The 21,472-nt window shown below is 38.3% G+C and overlaps 1 protein-coding gene across 2 annotated transcripts in view; it reads right to left on the reverse strand.

Moving 5' to 3' along the window:
* Positions 1-792: 792 nt before the first annotated feature.
* Positions 793-21,472, reverse strand: part of LOC100674416 (B cell receptor associated protein 29) — a 72,810-nt gene continuing 52,130 nt past the window's right edge. For both annotated transcript variants that reach the window (XM_010587350.3, XM_064289848.1), the window contains 2 exons: positions 15,544-15,644; positions 793-1,044 (listed from right to left, as the gene is read on the reverse strand). In XM_010587350.3, the coding sequence (XP_010585652.1) occupies positions 1,012-1,044; positions 15,544-15,644 (134 nt within the window). In that variant the 3' untranslated portion in view covers positions 793-1,011. The remainder of the gene's footprint in view (positions 1,045-15,543; positions 15,645-21,472) is intronic.

The raw sequence follows: 21,472 nt of genomic DNA on the forward strand, positions 1-21,472 counted from the left end.
GTTATATTAATATTACAATCATTATCATCTTCTAAACGAGATGCTAAATGAATATTGAATGGAAAAATAGCATTTAATATTTAGCTTGCAGAATACATAAACATCTCAGAGAAACTGTGTGACCCCAGTATATGTATATTTGAGGTAATATCTATACAATTAATAATTATCACAGCCATGGGAATCACTGCTCTTTGGCTATGATATATATTAACTTTTAAAGTCAAGATTCCACTCTGTTGTAAAAGTAAGTTCAGTTCAGTACTATGGCAGTTATGCAAATAGACATAAACCGTACTATTAAACCTGAGAAGTTAGAATGCTTACCCAATTATGTGTTAACACAAATGTCAACAAAACACAAACAAGTGCAGAAGCACAGTAACAAAAATATACTTATCAATATAGCTGTCTGGTAAGAGTAAACCACAGTATCATCAGAATGAGAAAAAAAAACCCAACTAAGGTCAAAGGTCATTATTTTCACTGTTTGCTCTTTTGGACTCTTCCTTATAAATACAGTGGCTAATTCTAATAATTTATCCTTATTTAATCTCTGAACAAACTTGGTGACACTGACTTCTACTGTTAAACATCATCATCTGACTAACTAGATTACTATTATTATTGAAAACTCATGAAAGTTTTCAAGCCTATTAATGGTTTCATGCAACTTAAAAATCTAATTTTGGAAATAACTGGCTAATGAATTTTTCCTTTTATTTGGTAAACGGCCACTATATACCAGTGTTGCTATCAGTATGTAAATACGGTATTTAACATGCTTATATTTTTCTTAAGAGCTGGAATACAGACTTTACAATATATCTGAAACATCATCAAATACTGTGACAATGCCATTACCATACAGCCTATGTGTGGTGTTAAAAGAATTATTGGCTGGTCATATACAGTGCATTTTTCTGAACTGAACTGTAAATTTCTTAGAGGCTAACATGACAACCAATGAATCATCTTGACACAGTATATCACAATCTTCTTTCACAAAGTTCACAGGTCTTTCTTGCCTTTTTCTACACGATCCTGCAAGAAAAAAAAAATGGCTTAGGTAGTTATATCAAAGAGTGAGAAACATGCATAAATACAAGGATTTTTCTTTTTGTAAAAATGGTGTGGCGGTGTCATACCTTTAACTTCACAAGAGGGGTGGAGAATCATGATTAACACAGTCCAAAGCTGATGATTCCTATGGGGTGGAGGTCAGACATACCTCCACCCTCCAATCTTTACCAATTCTGACACCAGCCATCCCTCCCACAGCACTCTCTACTTCTCTGCTGGGTTCGATAATTTGTTGCAATGGCCACACAGAACTCATAGGCCATCCATACTCACAGTTATGGGGTTTATTAGGGAAGTTAACAGGTTACAATTCAGGATCAGGAACGACTCAAAATACAGTTCTTCGATCAGGACTGTTTCTTCTCAGCCATACATACCTGCAGGCAGGCCTCTCTCTTCTGGCCCTCAGCCCTGGCCTCTGCCCTGCTCCGGCAAGTGTTACAAAGCTCTTTACTGTGCCATTTATGGTCTTGTGATTCCCACAAAATGACTGGGTAGAACTATGCAAATAAGGTACCTGTGGCCCACCAAGGGTATTGGACACCCTGCTAGTAATGCAAATAAGGTACATGGGTGGGAACAAGCAAATAAGGTGTGTGGAACCCTAATGAGGGGATTGGTCAGTTTTGTCATCCCACTAGGCATAAAATGAGCTAATTCCAGAAGCGGACAGAAGGGACCTCACTACCACGAAGAAGAAAAGTCCCTGCACTGAGAATCTCCTGGACCCAAAGTGAAAATATGGATTGAGAAAGTCTCAAATCAAACAAACTACAAGATTTGTAGGTTTTGCTTGACAAAAATGCCTAGAAGGGAAAATAATAACACTCTTGAAAAGTTCACTTATTTCTCTGCCTTAACATAACTTTCACAGGTTACACCAGGAAAATAAAATTTCTAAAATTCCCCTATTGCAAACCTAATTAGAATTTTTGGCAAGGGAAGAATGAATGGAAGTAAAACCAAAACCAAATAAATCCAATGTCTTTTTTTTTTGTCCTTCAGATAGTTGCCAGTAGAACTGGCTTCTCAAACTCTTTGCTGACAACATTATAAAGATGGCTATTATACACTATCTAAACCTGGAGGAAGATGGAAAAGAAAGTTAACCTTAAGAAATCATTTAGCCACACTGAGATACGACTTCACACCTGCTAGGATGGAGTATATATTAAAAAGGAAAATAACAAGTGTTGGTGAGGATGTGAAGAAATCAGAACCTTTGTCCACTGCTGGTGGGAATGTAAAATTGTGCAGCCACTATGGAAAATAGTTGGTGGTTCTTCAAAAACTTAAATATAGAATTACTATATGGCTCAGCAGTCATATACCCAAAAGAAATGAAAACAGGGACTCAAACAGATATTTGGTTCACTGAAATGCTATTCACAATAGCCAACAGCAGAAACAACTCAAGTGTCCATCAACAGAGAATGGATAAACAAAACAATATATACATACAATTCGGCCATTAAAAAAATGAAGTTCTAATATACGCTACAATATGGATGAACCCTCAAAACATTATGCTAAATGAAATATGTCAGACACAAAAGGACAAATATTGTACGATCCCATTTATAAGATACCTAGAATAGACAAGTGCGGAGAGACAAAAAGCAGATTAGTAGTCACCATGGGCAGCGGAAGGGGACTTTGACTGTTTAACGGGTGCAGAGTTTCTGTTTGGGGTGATGAAAATGTTTTGCAAACAAATGGTGATGATTGCACAACACTGTGAGAGTGATTAATGCCACTGGATTGTATACTTCAAAATGGTTAAAACAGTGAATTTCATTTTGTGCATGCTTTTCCACAATTAAAAAAAAAAAGATTGTTTGGACTAAGAAAATAAATGTCTTTATCCAGGAAAAAAAAAAAAAAACCTCCTAAAATAAAGTTGTACAGGGTTATTGCTTACATACAGGAAGTTCATCTAGCTCTCATTCAGGCTGAACATTAATGCTTTCAGAGCAACGTGAATAACATTAATTTTAAGAATCAATTAGGAAGACCTGAGTGATAAGGTACCATTTTCACATGTCATACACATGTATCTTACCATGTTAGATAAAAACCAAAGCTTTAATGGAGCTGTTATTACGGGCAAGTCCTTTACGTGGAGAGTGACTTTCCAAAATGAAATTTAAAAATTGGCAGATGATGATGGGTTTGTGCTGCCAATGACCTCTAGTCAGTTCTGCTCTTTCTTTCCCAGAAGAGAGCCAGGGCAAATAAGGAAAGGCAAAGACTATATATTTTGAAGTGACTGTTTTCTAATATTTATTTAGTGCCTACAATAGAAAGAGGGGCCAGATGGGGAAATCCAAAAGGTTTTAAAAATGCAAAGTGAGATTTGTTTACGGTAAAGAAATCTCTTTCTCCTCTTCTGCCTTTGTTTCCTTAATATTTTAATAATAGTTTATGATTATTTCATTTAAAGTACATCAAGTGTGGAAAATTGAGAAAGCTAACAAGTTTTCCAAACAACCTTAAGATATAATTTAATGACTATGATAGGTGTGACAATAGAAGTTAAATTCATAAAGGAAAATTGGACACAGCTTTTTACCACAGATGGTCTACAGCTATGTTTCGCTTAAGTAAGGTTCAGAAGGTGAACATCAAAATGTAAGAGTCACATCTAAGAAAATAGTTCTCATTTAATGACACCAAAATGTCAGAATCTTATATAGGTTCTCATACTGGACAAGGGAAGGGGGTAGGTAAGTGGATGCAAAAAAAAAAAAAAAAAAAAAAAAATGTGACCAAACAAGACGTAATTAATAACACCTTATGGCTGTATAAAGCCTTTCTTAAGTACCTTCTCCCATAGAATCCTGTTCAATGTTCACAGGAGGCCCCCTGAGGAAGGTATTCAAATACTCAGTTGAGTAATGAAGAAGCCAAGGTGCACAAATGTCAAATGATTCACCCAAGGGTTACAGAACTCGTAAACTATGAAGCTGAGGTATTTTTCCCCCTTCAAATAGGAAATTGGTTTTATAGGTGACGAGAGAGTAGACACACCAAACACAGTAGTGAGGTACCTCAGGTATTGGCAACAACAGAAAGCCACCACCATTCCTTGGTGAAAGCTGGAACTTTGGTGGTTCTGCCCAGTGGGAACTGGGACCATGGAGGGAAGGAGCTAGAGTCATGAAGGACATGCAGCTGCTGCTGAAGTACCACCCAAAGCAGAGAGAGAAATCCCCTGGCTTTCTCCCTCCACTTGTCATTCAGTGTTTTACTAGTGCCTCCCCAACAGCTGAACCTGTCAAGAAGTCAGAGAACAAGGGAGCCTGGGAAATATAGCTTCCTGAGGCACAAAGTAGAACAGAGGTGGGAGGAGAATGAATTCAACCGCACATAGTCCAATAACCAGCGTAAGCCAAAGAACACAGTGGTTAGTGATGGAGATTCTAGAGAAAGATTTCCTGACTTTAAATCCCAGTTGCAATCCTATCACTTTCTAGCTCAGTGACTTTGGGTAAATTATATAACATCTCTGGGCCCTAGTTTCCTCGTTCACAAAATAGGGATATTAAAATATTTTAACTTACTGAGTTGTTATGGAGAGTAAACACAACAACACATATGAAACCAAGAGTTTGTTCCAGAACACACACGCAATAAATGTCACCATTAAATTATTTCAATAGCCTGGGTATAAGCAGAAATTAGATCAAGACCTAAATGTGCTAGTGAGCAAGGCTCAACTCTCAGTGTAGCATCTGGCATATTACTCCTAAAGGCTTTCTACATCCTTTGCCAAGAATGCATAAGCTGTACGTTGAGGGTGGCTTTTCTAGGGGAAGGAAATGGGTTGAGGGAATCTCATGGTTACATACATCCTTTAGGGATCAGGAAAAACATTAGCTGTTTCCACAAGCTGCTAACCAAAGGGTTGGCAGTTCGAATCCGCCAGGCGCTCCTTGGAAGCTCTATGGGGCAGTTCTACTCTGTCCTGTAGGGTCGCTATGAGTCAGAATAGACTCGACGGCACTGGGTTTTTTTTGGGTTACCACAATGGAGATATTCAGCAATGGCTACTTGTCACCGGAAATTGAAGGGATATTCCTACTTCTCCTTTCCCCAATTCAGGGAACTAAACATTTCTGGCACCCTGGCAAAGTTCACTGGCATGGATATTCATCTTGCTTGAGACAAATAGGAGAAAAAAATTGTTTTATTTCTAGGTGAGAGGACTCTGAAGTGACTCCTTCACTTCTGTGGTGGATCTTGAAGGATTCCGCGAAGTCACTAATTCTCATCATGTACTGGTGAGCCTGTCAGTTTTAGGATCTCTATTTTAGATAGCGATGGGGAGAGGGCAGTCTTGCTGAAGATCTCAGACCACATGACTGAGCCCTCAGTGCCCTGGGACTAGAACACACAGGGTATCCACCTTTCTCTGAGTTGCCCTGTCTTTTTCTTGCTATTTTTACAGTTGGTTAAATTAACATGCAAGCAACAGGGAATGTCAAATGTGCTTTATATTGCTTCTTGACTGGTTCTAAATAAAGGATTAAGTGACCAGAATGGGAATAGGTCATTCTTACAGCAAAAACTTCTACAGAGGAAGTAACACTGAAGATGATGATAATGAGAACAATAGCTACCATTTCATTAGAGTTTACTATCTTCCAGGCACTGTGCTGAACAACCTATATATTTTATTTAATTCTTCCAACAAGTCAGGGAGCTAGGCATTGTTATTCTTCTCATTTTACAGATGATGAAAATGAGGCCCAGAGGGGTGATGTAACCTGCGTGGGATCAAAAAGTTTGTATGAGGCCAGGTATAGTTATTTCAGGTCTGTCTGACTCCAAAGGCTATGCATATAGTGCCCACTTGTCTCACGTCAGGCACAGTGCTAGATCCTGGAGATACAATGACCATTAAGACATAGGGAAATAAAGTCCTGGGACTAGGGCCCCTAATACAGTGAAATAACTGTAGAACTGTAATTGCTAAAAAAAAAAAAAAAAAACACCCCTGATTGAAAGTTATGGGGGCTACCAAATTCTGAGGATCAGCCTAACCCAACAGCAGAAGAGCAGAGGTCTCGGCCTTGGGAGGAGCTGGGAAGGAAGGTCAAGGCTGCCTTTGGAATGGTCTTCTCCCTCCATCCACCAGGAAAGTGGGACCCCCTGCTCCTTCCCACTTCTCCCTATGTATGGTCAAAGTGTGGCTGGGAAATCAATTCAAGTGAGGGGCTGACAGGTAAAGAGCAGAGGGGAGCCAAAGAGCCCAACGTGGATGAAGGTGACTCTTGCTGGACTGGAGGGGAAGAGGCTTGACTCTGTGGCCAATGGAGCTGAGATTTTAAATACTGGCTTTAACAACAAACATTTCTTTCTCATTTCTATCCTTCAAACTACCTTTAAAGGTAAACCATATATCTGAATGCCATACCTTTTGTTCAAGATGACTAAAACACTAGGACAAGAGTAGTGTGGTGTCAGATTTCCATTTTTAGCTCATTTCAGCATGAATATGGTACACATTCCAAGCAATTTTTTTTTTTTTTTTCAGAACCAGTCCCTTTTTCAATATTGCCATTTTGTGGCTCAATTCTTTTGCTTAAAACTTCACTAAAACTGGAATGCTCTAAGTTAGCATATCAACAATTTTTTTTTAATTTTTATTGTACTTTAAGTAAAAGTTTATGAATCAAGTCAGTCTCTCATACAAAAATTTATATACACCATGCTATATACTCCTAATTGCTCTCCCCCGAAAGAGAAAGCATGCTCCTTCCTGCCGTTCTCTTCTCGTGTCCACTAGGCCAGCTTCTGACCCCCTCTGCCCTCTCATCTCCCCTCCAGACAGGAGATGCCAACACAGTCTCATGTGTCTACTGATCCAAGAAGCTCATTCTCCACCAGTATCATTTTCTATCCCATTGTCCAGTCTAATCCCTGTCTGGAGAGTTGGCTTTGGGAATGGTTCTTGTCTTGGGCTAACAGAAGGTCTGGGGACCGTGAACCCTGGAGTCCTTCTAGTCTCAGTCAGACCATTAAGTCTGGTCTTTTTATGAGAATTTGGGGTCTGCATCCCACCACTCTCCTGCTCCCTCAGGGGTTCTCAGTTGTGTTCCCTGTCAGGGCAGTCATCGGTTGTAGCCAGGTACCATCTAGCTCTTCTTGTCTCTGGCTGATGTAGTCTCTGGTTTATGTGGCCCTTTCTGTCTCTTGGGCTCATAATTACCTTGTGTCTTTGGTGTTCTTCCTTCTCCTTCGTTCCGGGTGGGTTGAGACCAACAGATACATCTTAGATGGTTGCTTGCTAGCATTTAAGACCCTAGAAGCCTCTCTCCAAAGTGGGATGCAGAATGATTTCTTAAGAGATTTTATTATGCCGATTGACTTAGAGTCCCCTGAAACCATGGTTCTCAAACCCCCACCCCTGCTACGCTAGCCTTCAAAGAGTTCAGTTTATTCAGGAAACTTTTTTGCTTTTGGTTTAGTACAGTTGTGCTGACCTGTCCTGTATTGTGTGTTGTCTTTCCGTTCACCTAAAATAGTTCTTATCTACTACCTGATTAGTGAAAACCTCTCTCCCTACTTCTCTCCCTCCCCGCTCTTGTAACCATCAAAGAATATTTTCTTCTCTGTTTAAATTATTTCTCAAATTCTTTTAATAGTGGTCTTATACATTATTTGTCCTTTTGCAACTGACTAATTTCACTCAGCATAATGCCTTCCAGATTCCTCCATGTTATGAAATGATTCATGGTTTCATCATTGCTCTTTATCGATGCACAGTATTCCATTGTGTGAATATACCATAATTTATCCATTCATCCATCGATGGGAACCGTGGTTGCTTCCATCATTTTGCTATTTTAAACAGTGTTGGAATGAACATGGGTGTGCATGTATCTGTTCGTGTAAAGGTTCTTACTGCTCTAGGATATATTCCAAGGAGTGGGATTGCAAGGACTGTATGGTAGTTCTATTTCTAGCTTTTTAAGTAAGCGCCAAATTGATTTCCAAAGTGGTTGTACCATTTTACATTCCCACCAGTGGCATGTGAGTGTTCCAGACCCTCCACATCCTCTCCAACATTTATTATTTTGTGTTTTTTGGATTAATGCTAGCCTTGTTGGAGTGAGATGGAATCTCATTGTAGTTTTGATTTGCATTTCTCTAATGGCTAATGATCGTGAGCATTTCCTCATGTATCTGTTAGCTACCTGAATGTCTTCTTTGGTGAAGTGCCTGTTCATATCTTTTGCCCATTTTTTAATTGGGTTGTTTACCTTTTTGTAGTTGAGTTTTTGTAGTATCATGTAGATTTTAGAGCTCAGGTGCTGATCGGAAATGTCATAGCTAAAAACTTTTTCCCAGTCTGTAGGAAATATTTTTACTTTTTTGGTGAATTCTTTGGATGAGCATAGGTGTTTGATTTTTAGGAGTTCCCAGTTATCTAGTTTCTCTTCTGCAACTGTTGGTAATGTTTTGTATCGTGTTTATACCATGTATTAAGGCTCCTAACGTTGTCCCTATATTTTCTTCCATGATATTTATCATTTTAGATTTTATATTTAGGTCTTTGATCCATTTTGAGCTCATTTTTGTGCATGGTATGAGGTATGGGTCTTGTTTCATTTTTTGCAGATGGATATCCAGTTATGCCAGCACCTTTTGTTAAAAAGACTGTCTTTTCCCCATTTAATTGACTTTGGGGCTTTGTCAAATATCAGCTGCTCATATGTGGATGGATTTACGTCTGGATTCGCAATTCTGTTTCATTGGTCTATGTATCTGCTTTTGTACCAGTACGAGGCTGCTTTGACTACTTTGGTGGTATAATAGGTTCTAAAATCAGGTAGAGTGAGGCCTCCCACTTTGTTCTTCTTTTTCCAGTAATGCTTTACTTATCCTGGGCCTCTTTCCCTTCCATGTGATTTGTTTCTCCATCTCATTAAAAAATGCTGGTGGAATCTGGATTGGAATTGCATTGTATCTACAGATCGCTTTTGGTAGAATAGACATTTTTACAATGTTAAGTCTTCCTATCCATGAGCAAAGTATGTTTTTCCACTTATTTAGGTCTCTTTCCGTTTCTTGCAGTAGTGTCTTGTAGTTTTCTTTATATAGGTCTTTTACATCGCTGGTAAGATTTTTCCTAAGTATTTTATCTTCTTGGGGGCTACTGTAAGTGGTATTGATTTGGTGATTTCCTCTTCAATGTTTTTTTGTTGGTGTAGAGGAATCCAACTGATTTTTGTATGTTTATCTTGTATCCTGATACTCTGCTGAACTCTTCTATTAGTTTCAGTAGTTTTCTTGAGGATTCTTTAGGGTTTTCTGTGTATAAGATCATGTCATCTTCAAACAGAGATACTTCTACTTCTTCCTTGCCAATATGGATGCCCTTTATTTCTTTATCTAGCCTAACTGCCCTGGCTAGGACCTCCAGTACAATGTTGAATATGAGTGGTGATAAAGGGCATCCTTATCTGGTTCTCAATCTCAAGCAGAATGCTTTCAGATTCTCTCCATTTAGGATGATGTTGGCTGTTGGCTTTGTATAAATGCCCTTTATTATGTTGAGGAATTTTCCTTCTATTCCTATTTTGCTCAGAGTTTTTATCATGAATGGGTGCTGAACTTTGTCAGATGTCTTTTCTGCATCAATTGATAAAATCATGTGATTCTTGTCTTTTGCTTTATTTATATGATGGATTACATTAATTGTTTTTCTAATGTTGAACCATCCCTGCATACCTGGCATGAATCCCACTTGGTCACGGTGAATTATTTTTTTGATATGTTGTTGAATTTTGTTGAGGGTTTTTGCATCTACATTCATAAGGGATATAGGTCTGTAATTTTTTTTTGTGGTGTCTATACCTGGTTTTGGTATCAGGGATATAGTGGCTTCATAGAATGAGTTTGGGAGTATTCCATCCTTCTCTATGCTCTGAAATACCTTTAGGAGTAGTGGTGTTAAGTCTTCTCTGAAAGCTTGGTAGAACTCTGCAGTGAAGCTGTCTGAACCAGGGCTTTTTTTTCTTGGGAGTTTTTTGATTACCTTTTCAATCTCTTCTTTTGTTATGGGTCTGTTTAGTTGTTCCACCTCTGTTTATGTTACTTTAGGTAGACAGTGTGTTTCTAGAAATTCATCCATTTCTTCTAGGTTTTCAAATTTGTTAGAATACAGTTTTTCAAAGTAATCTGATTCTTTTAATTTCAGTTGGGTCTGTTGTAATATCACCCATCTCGTTTCTTATTCGGGGTATTTGCTTCCTCTCCTATTTTTCTTTTGTCCGTTTGGCCAATGGTTTATCAATTCTGTTAATTTTTTCAAAGAACCAGCTTTTGGTCTTGTTAATTCTTTCAACTGTTTTTCTGTTTTCTATTTCATTTAATTCCGCTCTAATTTTTATTATTTGCTTTCTTCTGGTGCCTGAGGGTTTCTTTTGTTGCTCTCTTTCTATTTATTCAAGTTGCAGGGATAAATCTTGATTTTGGCCCTTTCTTCTTTCTGGATATGTGCATTTACTGATATAAACTGACCTCTGAGCACTGCTTTTGCTGTGTCCCAAAAGCTCTGATAAGAAGTGTTTTCATTCTCATTGGATTCAATGAATTTCTTTATTCCATCCTTAATGTCTTCTACAACCCAGTCTTTTTTGAGCTGGGTATGTTCGGTTTCCAAGTGTCTGATTTCTTTTCCCTGCTTTTTCTGTTATTCATTTCTACTTTTACGGCCTTATATGGTCAGAGAAGATGCTTTGTAATATTTCAATGTTCTTGATTCTGCTAAGGCTTGCTTTATGACCTAATATGTGGTCTATTCTGGAGAATGTTCCATGTGCACTAGAAAAGAAAGTATACTTGGTTGCTGTTGGGTGGAGTGTTCTGTTTATGTCTATAAGGTCAAGTTGGTTGATTGTGGCATTTAGATCTTCCGTGTCTTTAATGAGTTTCTTTCTAGATGTCCTGTCCTTCACCGAAAGTGGTGTGTTGAAATCTCCTACTATTATTGTGGGGCTGTCTATGTCACTTTTCAATGCTGTTAGAGTTTGTCTTATGTATCTTGCAGCCCTGTTACTGGGCACATAAATATTTAGTATGGTTATACCCTGCTGGTATATTGTCCCTTTAATCATTATATAGTGTCCTTCCTTATCCTTTGTTGTGGATTTAACTTTAGAGTCTATTTTGTCAGAAATTGATATTGCCACTCCTGCTCTTTGTTGTTTGCTTGATATATTTTTTTTCATCCTTTGAGTTTTAGTTAGTTTGTTTCTCTAAGTCTAAGGTGTGTCTCTTGTAGGCAACATAGAGAGGAATTGTGTTTTTTAATCCATTCTGCCACTCGCTGTCTCTTTATTGGTGCATTTAGCCCATTTACATTCAGGGTAATTATGGACAGATATGAATTTAGTGCTGTCATCTTGATATTTTTTTTGTGTGTTTTTTTAAAAATAATTTTTATTGAGCTTTAAGTGAACGTTTACAAATCAAGTCAGTCTGTCACACATAAGCTTATATACACCTTACTCCATACTCCCACTTACTCTCCCCCTAATGAGTCCGCCCTTCCAGTCTATCCTTTCATGACAATTTTGCCAGTTTCTAACCCTCTCTACCCTCCTATCTCCCCTCCAGACAGGAGATGCCAACACAGTCTCAAGTGTCCACCTGATACAAGTAGCTCACTCTTCATCAGCATCTCTCTCCAACCCATTGTCCAGTCCCTTCCATGTCTGATGAGTTATCTTCGGGAATGGTTCCTGTCCTGGGCCAACAGAAGGTTTGGGGACCATGACCGCTGGGATTCTTCTAGTCTCAGTCAGACCATTAAGTCTGGTCTTTTTATGAGAATCTGGGGTCTGCATCCCACTGATCTCCTGCTCCCTCAGGGGTTCTCTGTTTTGCTCCCTGTCAGGGCAGTCATCGGTTGTGGCCGGGCACCATCTAGTTCTTCTGGTCTCAGGATGATGTGAGACTCTGGTTCATGTGGCCCTTTCTGTCTCTTGGGCTCATAGTTGTCGTGTGACCTTGGTGTCTTTGTTCTTCATTCTCCTTTGATCCAGGTGGGTTGAGACCCATTGATGCATCTAGATGGCTGCTTGTTAGCATTTAAGACCCCAGACGCCACATTTCAAAGTGGGATGCAGAATGTTTTCATAATAGTATTATTTTGCGAATTGACTTAGAAGTTGCCTTAAGCCATGGTCCCCAAACCCCTGCCCTTGCTCTGCTGACCTTTGAAGCATTCAGTTTATCCAGGAAACTTCTTTGCTTTTGGTCCAGTCCAGTTGAGCTGACCTTCCGTGTATTGAGTATTGTCCTTCCCTTCACCTAAAATAGTTCTTATCTACTAACTAATCAGTAAATAACCCTCTCCCACCCTCCCCCGCTCATAACCACAAAAGTATGTGTTCTTCTCAGTTTATACTATTTCTCAAGATCTTATAATAGTGGTCTTATACAATATTTGTCCTTTTGCCTCTGACTAATTTCACTCAGCATAATGCCTTCCAGGTTCCTCCATGTTATGAAATGTTTCACAGATTTGTCACTGTTCTTTATCGATGAGTAGTATTTTTTGTGTTTTTGACAGTTTCTTTTTCCCGTTTAATTTTTTGTGCTGAGTAGTTCATATATTGCCTTTTCCTTTTATTTGTTGTTGTTGATTTTGTTTCTGCTGAGTCTCTATTTTTTTTTCTTGTATTTTATTTTGATGTGTAGGATAGTTAAGTCTGCTTTGTGGTTAACTTAATATTTATTCTTATTTTTCTAAGTTTAAACCTAACTTTTATTTCTTCATATCACTTTGTCTTCCTCTCCATATGAAAGATCTATGACTACATTTCTTAGTTCCTCTTTATTGTTTTAATGTTGTCTTCTTTTATATAACAACATCGCTGTTTCCTTGTTTTGAGCGTTTTTATCTTGATTTATTTTTGTGATTTCCCTGTCTGGGTTGACATCTGATTGCTCTGTCTAGTGTTCTAGTCTTAGGTTGATACCTGATATTATTGATCTTTTAACCATAGAACTCCTTTTGGTATTTCTTGTAGTTTTGGTTTGGTTTTTACGAATTCCCTAAACTTCTGTTTATCTGCAAATGTCCTAATTTCACCTTCATATTTGAGAGATGGTTTTGCTGGATATATGATTCTTGGCTGGCAATTTTCTTCCTTCCATGCCTTATATAAGTCATCCCATTGCCTTCTTGCCTGCATGGTTTCTACTGAGTAGTCCGAGCTTACTCTTATTGACTCGCTTTTGTAGGTGGCTTTTCGTTTATCCCCAGCTGCTCTTAAAATTCTCTATCTTTAGTTTAGGTAAGTTTGATTATAATATGTCTTGGTGACTGCCTTTTAAAATCTACCTCACGTGGAGTTTGATGGGCATCTTGGATAGATATCTTCTCATCTTTCACAATATTAGGGAAGTTTCTGCCAACGAATCTTCAAAAATTCTCTCTGTATTTTCTGTTATTCCTCCGTGTTCTGGAACTCCAATCACTCGTAGGTTATTTCTCTTGATAGAGTCCCACGTGATTCTTAAGGTTTCTTCATTTTCTAAAATTCTTTTATCTGATTTTTCTTCAAATATATTGGTATCAAGTGCTTTATCTTCAAGTTCACCAATTCTGCCTTCCACTTGCTCAAGTCTGTTCCTGTAACTTTCTATTGAGTTGTCTAATTCTGTAATTTTATCGTTAATCTTCTGAATTTCTGATTGCTGTCTCTCAATGGATTCTTGCAGCTTATTAAATTTTTCTTTATGTTCTTAAAGAACCTTTTTAATTTCTTCAACTTCTTTATCTGTGTGTTCCTTCGCTTGTTCTGCATATTGCCTGATCTCCTTCCTGATGTCCTGAAGGGTTCTGTATATTAATCTTTTGTATTCTGCATCCAGTAATTCCAGGAAGCCACTTTCATCTAGAAGATCCCTTGATTGTTTGTTCTGAGAGTTTGCTGAAGCGATCATGGTCTCTTTCTTTATGTGATTTGATATTGACTGTTGTCTCCAAGCCATCTATAAGTTATTATATTAATTTTGTGGTTGCTTACAGTATCCTAGCTTCTTGCTTTGTTTTGTTTTGATATGCCCAAATAGGTTGCCTGAGTGAGCTAGTTTATTTTTGCCTTTGAAGCTCTGACGTCTTGTCGCCAGATAGCTAGACCTGTTATCAGGTATATCAGTCTAGGAGTCCATTCACTTTTATTGTATGGATTCAGCCCAGGTGTCCAGGTAGCTGCTCGTCAAGTGTGTGGTACAGGCTCTGTCCTACAGTCTTAACGGGGCTGGGGTGATTGGTGTAGGTACTGGTATCTGGTGACAGCAGGGGTCACGCTCTGAACAAGGCAGGGGGCTGAGAATCATCCCCCAAGTGTCTCTGAGAAAAGCATGTCCCTCTTCCCTAGAGTGTACAGGTGGGTGTGTTCTGCAGATGGACCATGGGCCCCCAGTGCTTTTGGTTGGAAGGACTGGGAGGTATCACTTATCCTTGGGCCCTTGTCGCGGGTGGCTGGGTGACCTGAGTGGAGCCACCAGTCCTTAGGCCCCTGATTGGGGTAGGTGAAGGCAAAGCGGTGTCAACCATCAAACACTCACCTCTCCACTACACAGCTGAAACAGTTGTAGTCTGCCAACAAGGGCCTATTCTCCTGACATAGACCCACAGAGGTCCATTCAGGGGGGAAAGGTATTCAAGCTCCATGGACCGTTTATGGCTGGACAGGAGCTGCTTCTGTCTGGAGCTCCCCAGGTTAGCGGAGCTGGCAAATTATCTTTTCCCCCAAGTGCAAATTTATTCCTTCTCCAAGGGTGGGAGAATGGCTCCCGGTGCTTAACAGGGCCTATCTCAGGCCCAGGGAACTCAACAGCTGCTGAAGCTGGCTTGGGAGCAGGGGGCACGGTAAAATATATGTGAGTACTTAGCTTTTGCCAAGAGCGCCGTTCTTCTCTGGTTCCGGAGGTGTGAGTAGGCTGTACAGCTGGCTGCTTTCCCTGAGGAAACTGCAGCCAAACGCTACTACCAGCCCACCGCGGCTGCTCCTGGTAATGGTGTCTGGGGGATCCCGGTGGTTCACATCCGGCAACTCCTCTCCAGTTCTGAACCGTCTCTCCCTCCCCCTGCCACTAAGTCCATTTTCTAAGTTTGCCTTTGATGTTCAGCGTTCCTAGCTTGTCGTAAATATAATAGTTTCGCTTGTTTTTTTGGATCTTTGTTGTAAGAGGGATTGCCGTTTGGCTATTGCGCCATCTTGGCCCTGCCTCCTCTCAACAATTTTTAACGCTATGATTATCTTGTATTTCCATGCAAAGCTTATCTAGTTATCTGGCTTCTTTGATCACTTAACAAAGCCAGGATTAAGTACATCGTTCTTGATTTGGGAAGGGCAAATATGCCAGATAGTTGACTTAGGTAATTAATACTTCAAGAGATTTAAGCCCGAAAAGTGAAGGTCTGTCACCTACCTGAAGTTCTGCATGTTCCTTCAGGAGTCGATCGTATTCTTTTGAAAGTCTCTCTGATTGCATCTTCATTGTCATCACGTCATTTTGTGCCTTAGAAAGAGCTAGAAAACATCAAACAATTTGATTTTCAAATTTTTATTTGAAAACAATTTCAAATTTACAGAAAAGCTGCAAGAACTTAATAGAGAACTCCTTTCCTCAAATTCACCAACTATTAACACTGTGCTATATTTGAGTTTGGAGCCCTGGTGGTACAGTAGTTAAGAGCTTGGCTACTAACCAAAAGGCCAGCAGTTCAAATTCACCAGATGTTCCCTGGAAACCCTATGGGGCAGTTCTCCTCTGTCCTACAGGGTCGCTATAAGTCAGAACCATCTTGATAGCACACAACAACATCTGAGTTATTATCTTCTTTCTCTCATTACACACAGACACACATCCCCACACACTTAAGTACTTGAAACTTTTGAGAATAAATTGCAGTTTACTCCTTAACACTTCACTGTGTATTTCCTAAGAACAAAGACACTCTCTAATATAACCAAAATATAGTTACCAATTCAGGAAATTTAATATCAACACAATACTTTATGTAATCTATTATACATATTCCATTGGCAATTATTTCAATTATGTCCTTTTTAGTATTTTTCCCTTCTAGTCCAAGATACAGTACCAGATCACACATTGCATTTAGCTGCCATGTCTCTTTAGTTTTCTTTAATCTGGAATAGTTCCTTAGCTCCCTCAGACCATTATCCTTTAGCAGCCCACCTCTGGTCTTTTGTAACATCGGCATTTTGTAAAAATACAGGCTACTTCAAAAAAAAAAAAAAGACTATCCTTCATTTTGGTTTTGTCTGATGTCTCCTCATGATTAAATTCAGGTTACGTATACCACTTACATATGAATATGACATAAATGACACTAAATCCTTCTCAGGATATCACATCCAGAGGCCCATCTGCCCCTCACCGTTTTTTCATTTTATCATTACTATTTTCCCCTTGAAAGTAAGAAGCAATATGTGGAGAGACACTAAGACCACAAAAAACACCCTGTTCCTCATCAAAATTTATCCCCCTACATTTAGTATTCATTTACAATTCTTGCATAAACCAATCTGTATTGTGGCAGTTGCAAAATAGTGACTTTCCAACTGCACCATTCCCTCTACATTTATCAGTCAGCTTTCTACTGTAAGGAAGAGTTTTCCTTTCTTTTCCACCCATCCATCCATCATCAGTATGGACTCATGGGTTCTTATTTTTTTCAACAATTTTTAATTTGCTACTGTACTTATTTTGATGCTCAAATTGCCCCAGATTTGGCCAGTGGTAACATCTTTTGACTGTCTCCTTTTGACTATACCCCCATCAGTTTTCTGAGTATTCCTTACTTTTTGGCACAAGATTCGTCTTAAACCCTCCCTGTCTCCACCCTTGGACGCAAGTTTTATAAAAACAGAATTTATCAGAAAGGTCTGCTTTTGAAAAAAACTAACAGGAAGAAAAAATATTTTTATTATTCTTGCTAATGGACAGGTGACTATATTTCTTTAAGAACAAAGAAAATTAATTTTCTTATATAATAAAGTTGAAAAATATGGGGGTATATATAAGTGACACTTAAAGGCTTTACCTCAAGGTAATGACACATAAAAATGGCTACGGATTAGTGTTTGTCTACCAAGAAACTACAATCATAAGCCAGCAGATTCATGTCCTTAGATGCAAAAAAACAAAACAAAAAACATATTGTCATGGACTGAATTGTGTCCCCCCAAAATATCTGTCAGTTTGGCTAGGCCATGATTGTCTACCACTGTATTGTATTGCATGATTGTCTACCATTCTGTCATGTGATGTGATTTCTGTATGTGCTGTAAATCCTATCACTATAATATAATGAGATGGATTAGTGGCAGTTATATTGATGAGATGTACAAGATCAGATAGTGTCTTAATCCAATCTCTTTTGAGCTATAAGAGAGAGAAGCAAGCAGAGAGACATGGGGGGCCTGATAACACCAAGAAAGCATTGCTGGCAGCAGAGGTTCCCCAGACCAAAGGAAGACTGATGACAAGGACCTTCCCCCAGAGCCGACAGAAAGAGAAAGGCTTCCCCTGGAGCCGGTGCCCTGAATTTGGACTTCAAGCCTACTGGACTGTGAGAGAATAAACTTCTCTTCGTTAAAGCCATCCATTTGTGGTATTTCTGTTATAGCAGCACTAGATGACTAAGACACATACACACATATATATATACACACACACATACATAAATATATACATACATACTTACACACACAAATACCTGCTCCTCATGTATCAACATATTAGGCTGCAAAGACGAGGTCATTATATGAAAATCAGTATTATTCGAAAATGGAGAATGACCATATCAGATCACAAAATGGAGAGTGACTACATCATTACATAACTGCCAAATTATATCATTACATAACTGCCAAACCACTGAGAATAATGGCAAGCTAAACTGACACATAACCTTAACCGTCGCAGTCAGTGTTACTCTTGCCTCTCACCTCAGTGTTCATTACTGCCAGACATACATTGTTAATGTGCAAAATAGTTGGATAGTAGATTTTTTACTATTGTTGTAAATGCAAAATGGCAGAAAACAAGGTAGTCAATAAGTGAGGAGTAGGTGTATACATATAAATAACATTTAAGTCAACACCTTGTGGGGAAGAAGCTAATGAGCAAAATATGTAGAGGGGGGTGGAGAAGTTGGAGGTGGAGAAATTAAGAAGTCATACTTGAAAATTTTCTCTTTATATAGTACCTTCATAAATCATTTTTCCATATCTTAGAATTCTGAAATAGTTCTATCCTCAATTCTGCATCTGTAGCCTTTACAAACCAAAACCAAACACAGTGCCCTCAAGTCGATTCCGACTCATAACGACCCTATAGGACAGAGTAGAACTGCCCCATCGAGTTTCCAAGGAGCACCTGGGGTTAGCAGCCGTTGCACTTCACCACTATGCCACCAGGGTTTCCTCTGTAGCCTTTAGAAGTTCCGCATTTGTAATTTTTTTTTTTTTTTTTTAGGGTAGGAATTTTAGGGAAGAAAGCAGGCTATAGAAGTTTAAAAGCACCTTTCTGGCACAAGGAAAAGAAATTAGTTTTAATTTATAAACAATCTGGTTGCCTTTCCTCTTGAGAAGCCATTATATGGACATTTTTATATAAATGTATAAGTCATTATCAATTTAAATGCATTCTGAATCAGTATTTTATAGATAGCATCGTCAAATTAAACTTTCTGCAATGACGGAAATATTCTACATCGGCGCTGTGCACAACAGTGGCCACTAGCTACATTTGGCTATCAAGTACTTTAAATGTGGCTAGTGAACTGAGGAGTGAATTTTAAATTTTATTCAATTTTACTTAAATTAAATTTCAATTTAAATAGCCATGTGTGGCTAGTGGCTGCCTGTATTGGAAATTCAGTTCCATAATTTCCTTCATGTTTCTTATATAGATCTATAGTTCTAAATTAGGTACTGAAGACTGAATTTGACAAATTTAACGTAATGTCATTTAGTAAAGGTATGGATCAGTTATGGAAGACAGATTTTTGGTGGTTGTTAGATTTCACAAAGGCCACAGTTATAAGAGCCAAACCAAAACCAAACTCATTGTCATTGAGTCGATTCCGACTCATAGCGACCCTGTACACATTAATTTTAAATCTGAGTTCTATAAGGCATTTCCTAGAGGTTACCTGACAATGTGAAGCATGGTTAGTGTTATCTTCAGAACCTCACTAAAAATGTTTAACAGCCTGGATTCCCAGAATATAAAAGGCAAAAAAATTCCACAACCTAATAATATCTGACTAGTCTATGGATAGTTTTAAGAATGTTGGTCAGGAGCTTGTTTGGATAGAGATTGGTCTTAATGTTAAAACTGGTTTATACTTAAAACTTCTGACATGAATAAGTTACTAAGGAAATTTATTAAATCTTTTTTTCATCAGTCCCTTATTAAAAGTTACCATTTTTCTCAGGAATTGTTATGAGCATGAGTGTGTTTAGGAGGTCAATGAATTCCCTGTAGTATGAGTCTATAAAAGAAGCTGGAAAACCACTTTACAGCCTATCCAGAAGTTTCTTCTAGTCACTACTGCTATGAAGCTATAACAAAACAACTGTAGGAGAATCCTGCTTTTCTGTCATTCATCCAGTTAAGGTATGAACTGTGTTTCTTATTTTGTTTTGTATCTCAGTGGATGTTAAACCTAAGGATGACTATCTTACTGAATTCGCCCCAATTAAGGGAGGCTATTTTTTTATTTTTATTATTGTCTAGGGGCCTCTTGGACTGTTTGCCAGTCATTTTTCTGTCTCTTATTTTGTAAAAATTACAATATTGTGTTTTGGATGTCTTCTATCTCCTTCTGGAACTGTCTCTGTGACTAAGGGATTATATGGACTTGTTATCTGACAGTTGAATTTGCTTGTTTTATTTTGAACTATATTATTCTGGAAATAGAATATTATTCTGGAAATAGCATACAGAGGGAAAATATTATGGGACAAGGAGGACCGAGGTGATCCATCTAAATCACTATTTCAATTTTTTCATCTGCAAAAACGGGTTGATATCACTTGCTATCAACTTTATGGAAATGCTGAAATATTTCATGAGAATACTGGTTAGTTTTAACTAGAGACTAAGTTATAGCCTAGTCACTAGGAACTTTTTAAGGTACCTGAACCATTTAGTAATATTACAGACAATAACTGCTATTAATGTCACAGTGACACCGAAGTTGGGCAAAAATGTTTGCGTAAAATGACAAGTAAGCCAAAATTACATTTATGGAGTTATTTGCACAGCAAATGGAACTGGTGAGACTATTGTGCTGTGTAAACGTACTGTACCACTGTGATTTCTACCAGAGATAACAGATACTGCCAGCTAAGCTCTGCCAGGAAATGGAAGAGAAATTTTTTATAAGCATTGGCTCGTCAGCTAAAGTTGGGCTGTGGTACAACGGCAATAAGAATCGAGCCAGAGGAATACATTTTTTATTTGAGAAATTTCTATATGACTAATTTCCCACCACAGTTTATTTTTATTTATTTTTTGAGTACTCAAGAGTATGATACCCTGGGTCTTAATCCTCACATGTACTATTCCTTTGCAAGTGATCAATTACTGAACTGTTAATCCACAAAATACTTGGAAAGCAGACACAAGTGTCCTTTCAGTAAGTAACAAACTGTGGTTTTAATTATACTATAGCTATTTCTGGACATACTGTCAGGACCATGTAGATAAGGTCAGTTTTATTCATTACTTCAATCATTACCCACTCTTTAGAACTTACCACAGTATCTTGTATACAGTATTAATGAATAGTTTGAATTGGCAGTATCTTAAACTTCTTGCTATTGAGTGAATAAACCAGTGTTTGGAAGAAAAATTAAGATTTTCTTATGGGATTTTTAGAAAGAACTCTGAAAAACAGCAGCTTAAAAAACACAGAAATCAATGACATATTTTAGCTCAAATTCAACAATCTGTATCTGATTTCATCAGCTTCCCACAACTCCAATCTGTTTCTCTTCTTGAATTTTCTATCACAGTAAATTGCCCCCTCATCCATCCCCAATGAACAAGGCAGAAGCCTGATAGTCATTCTTGACTCCTCTCTTTTAATCCCCACATCCATCTGTTGATAAAGTTCTTTAATTCTACTTTCCTTTATATCCTCCCAATACACCCCACCCCCAACTTCATCTCTGTTACCACTGTCCTCATGTCTAGCTTTGATTTTGAAATGGGATCCTTCACCTATTTTCCCTGCTACTCTCATTCTCCACAGTTCTGTCAAAATGATTGATCCCCTACCTGAAAACTCTCCAACAGTGCCCCCAAAATGTAAACA

The sequence above is a fragment of the Loxodonta africana genome, chromosome 8, assembly GCF_030014295.1.
Source record: "Loxodonta africana isolate mLoxAfr1 chromosome 8, mLoxAfr1.hap2, whole genome shotgun sequence".
NCBI classification, from domain to species: domain Eukaryota; kingdom Metazoa; phylum Chordata; class Mammalia; order Proboscidea; family Elephantidae; genus Loxodonta; species Loxodonta africana.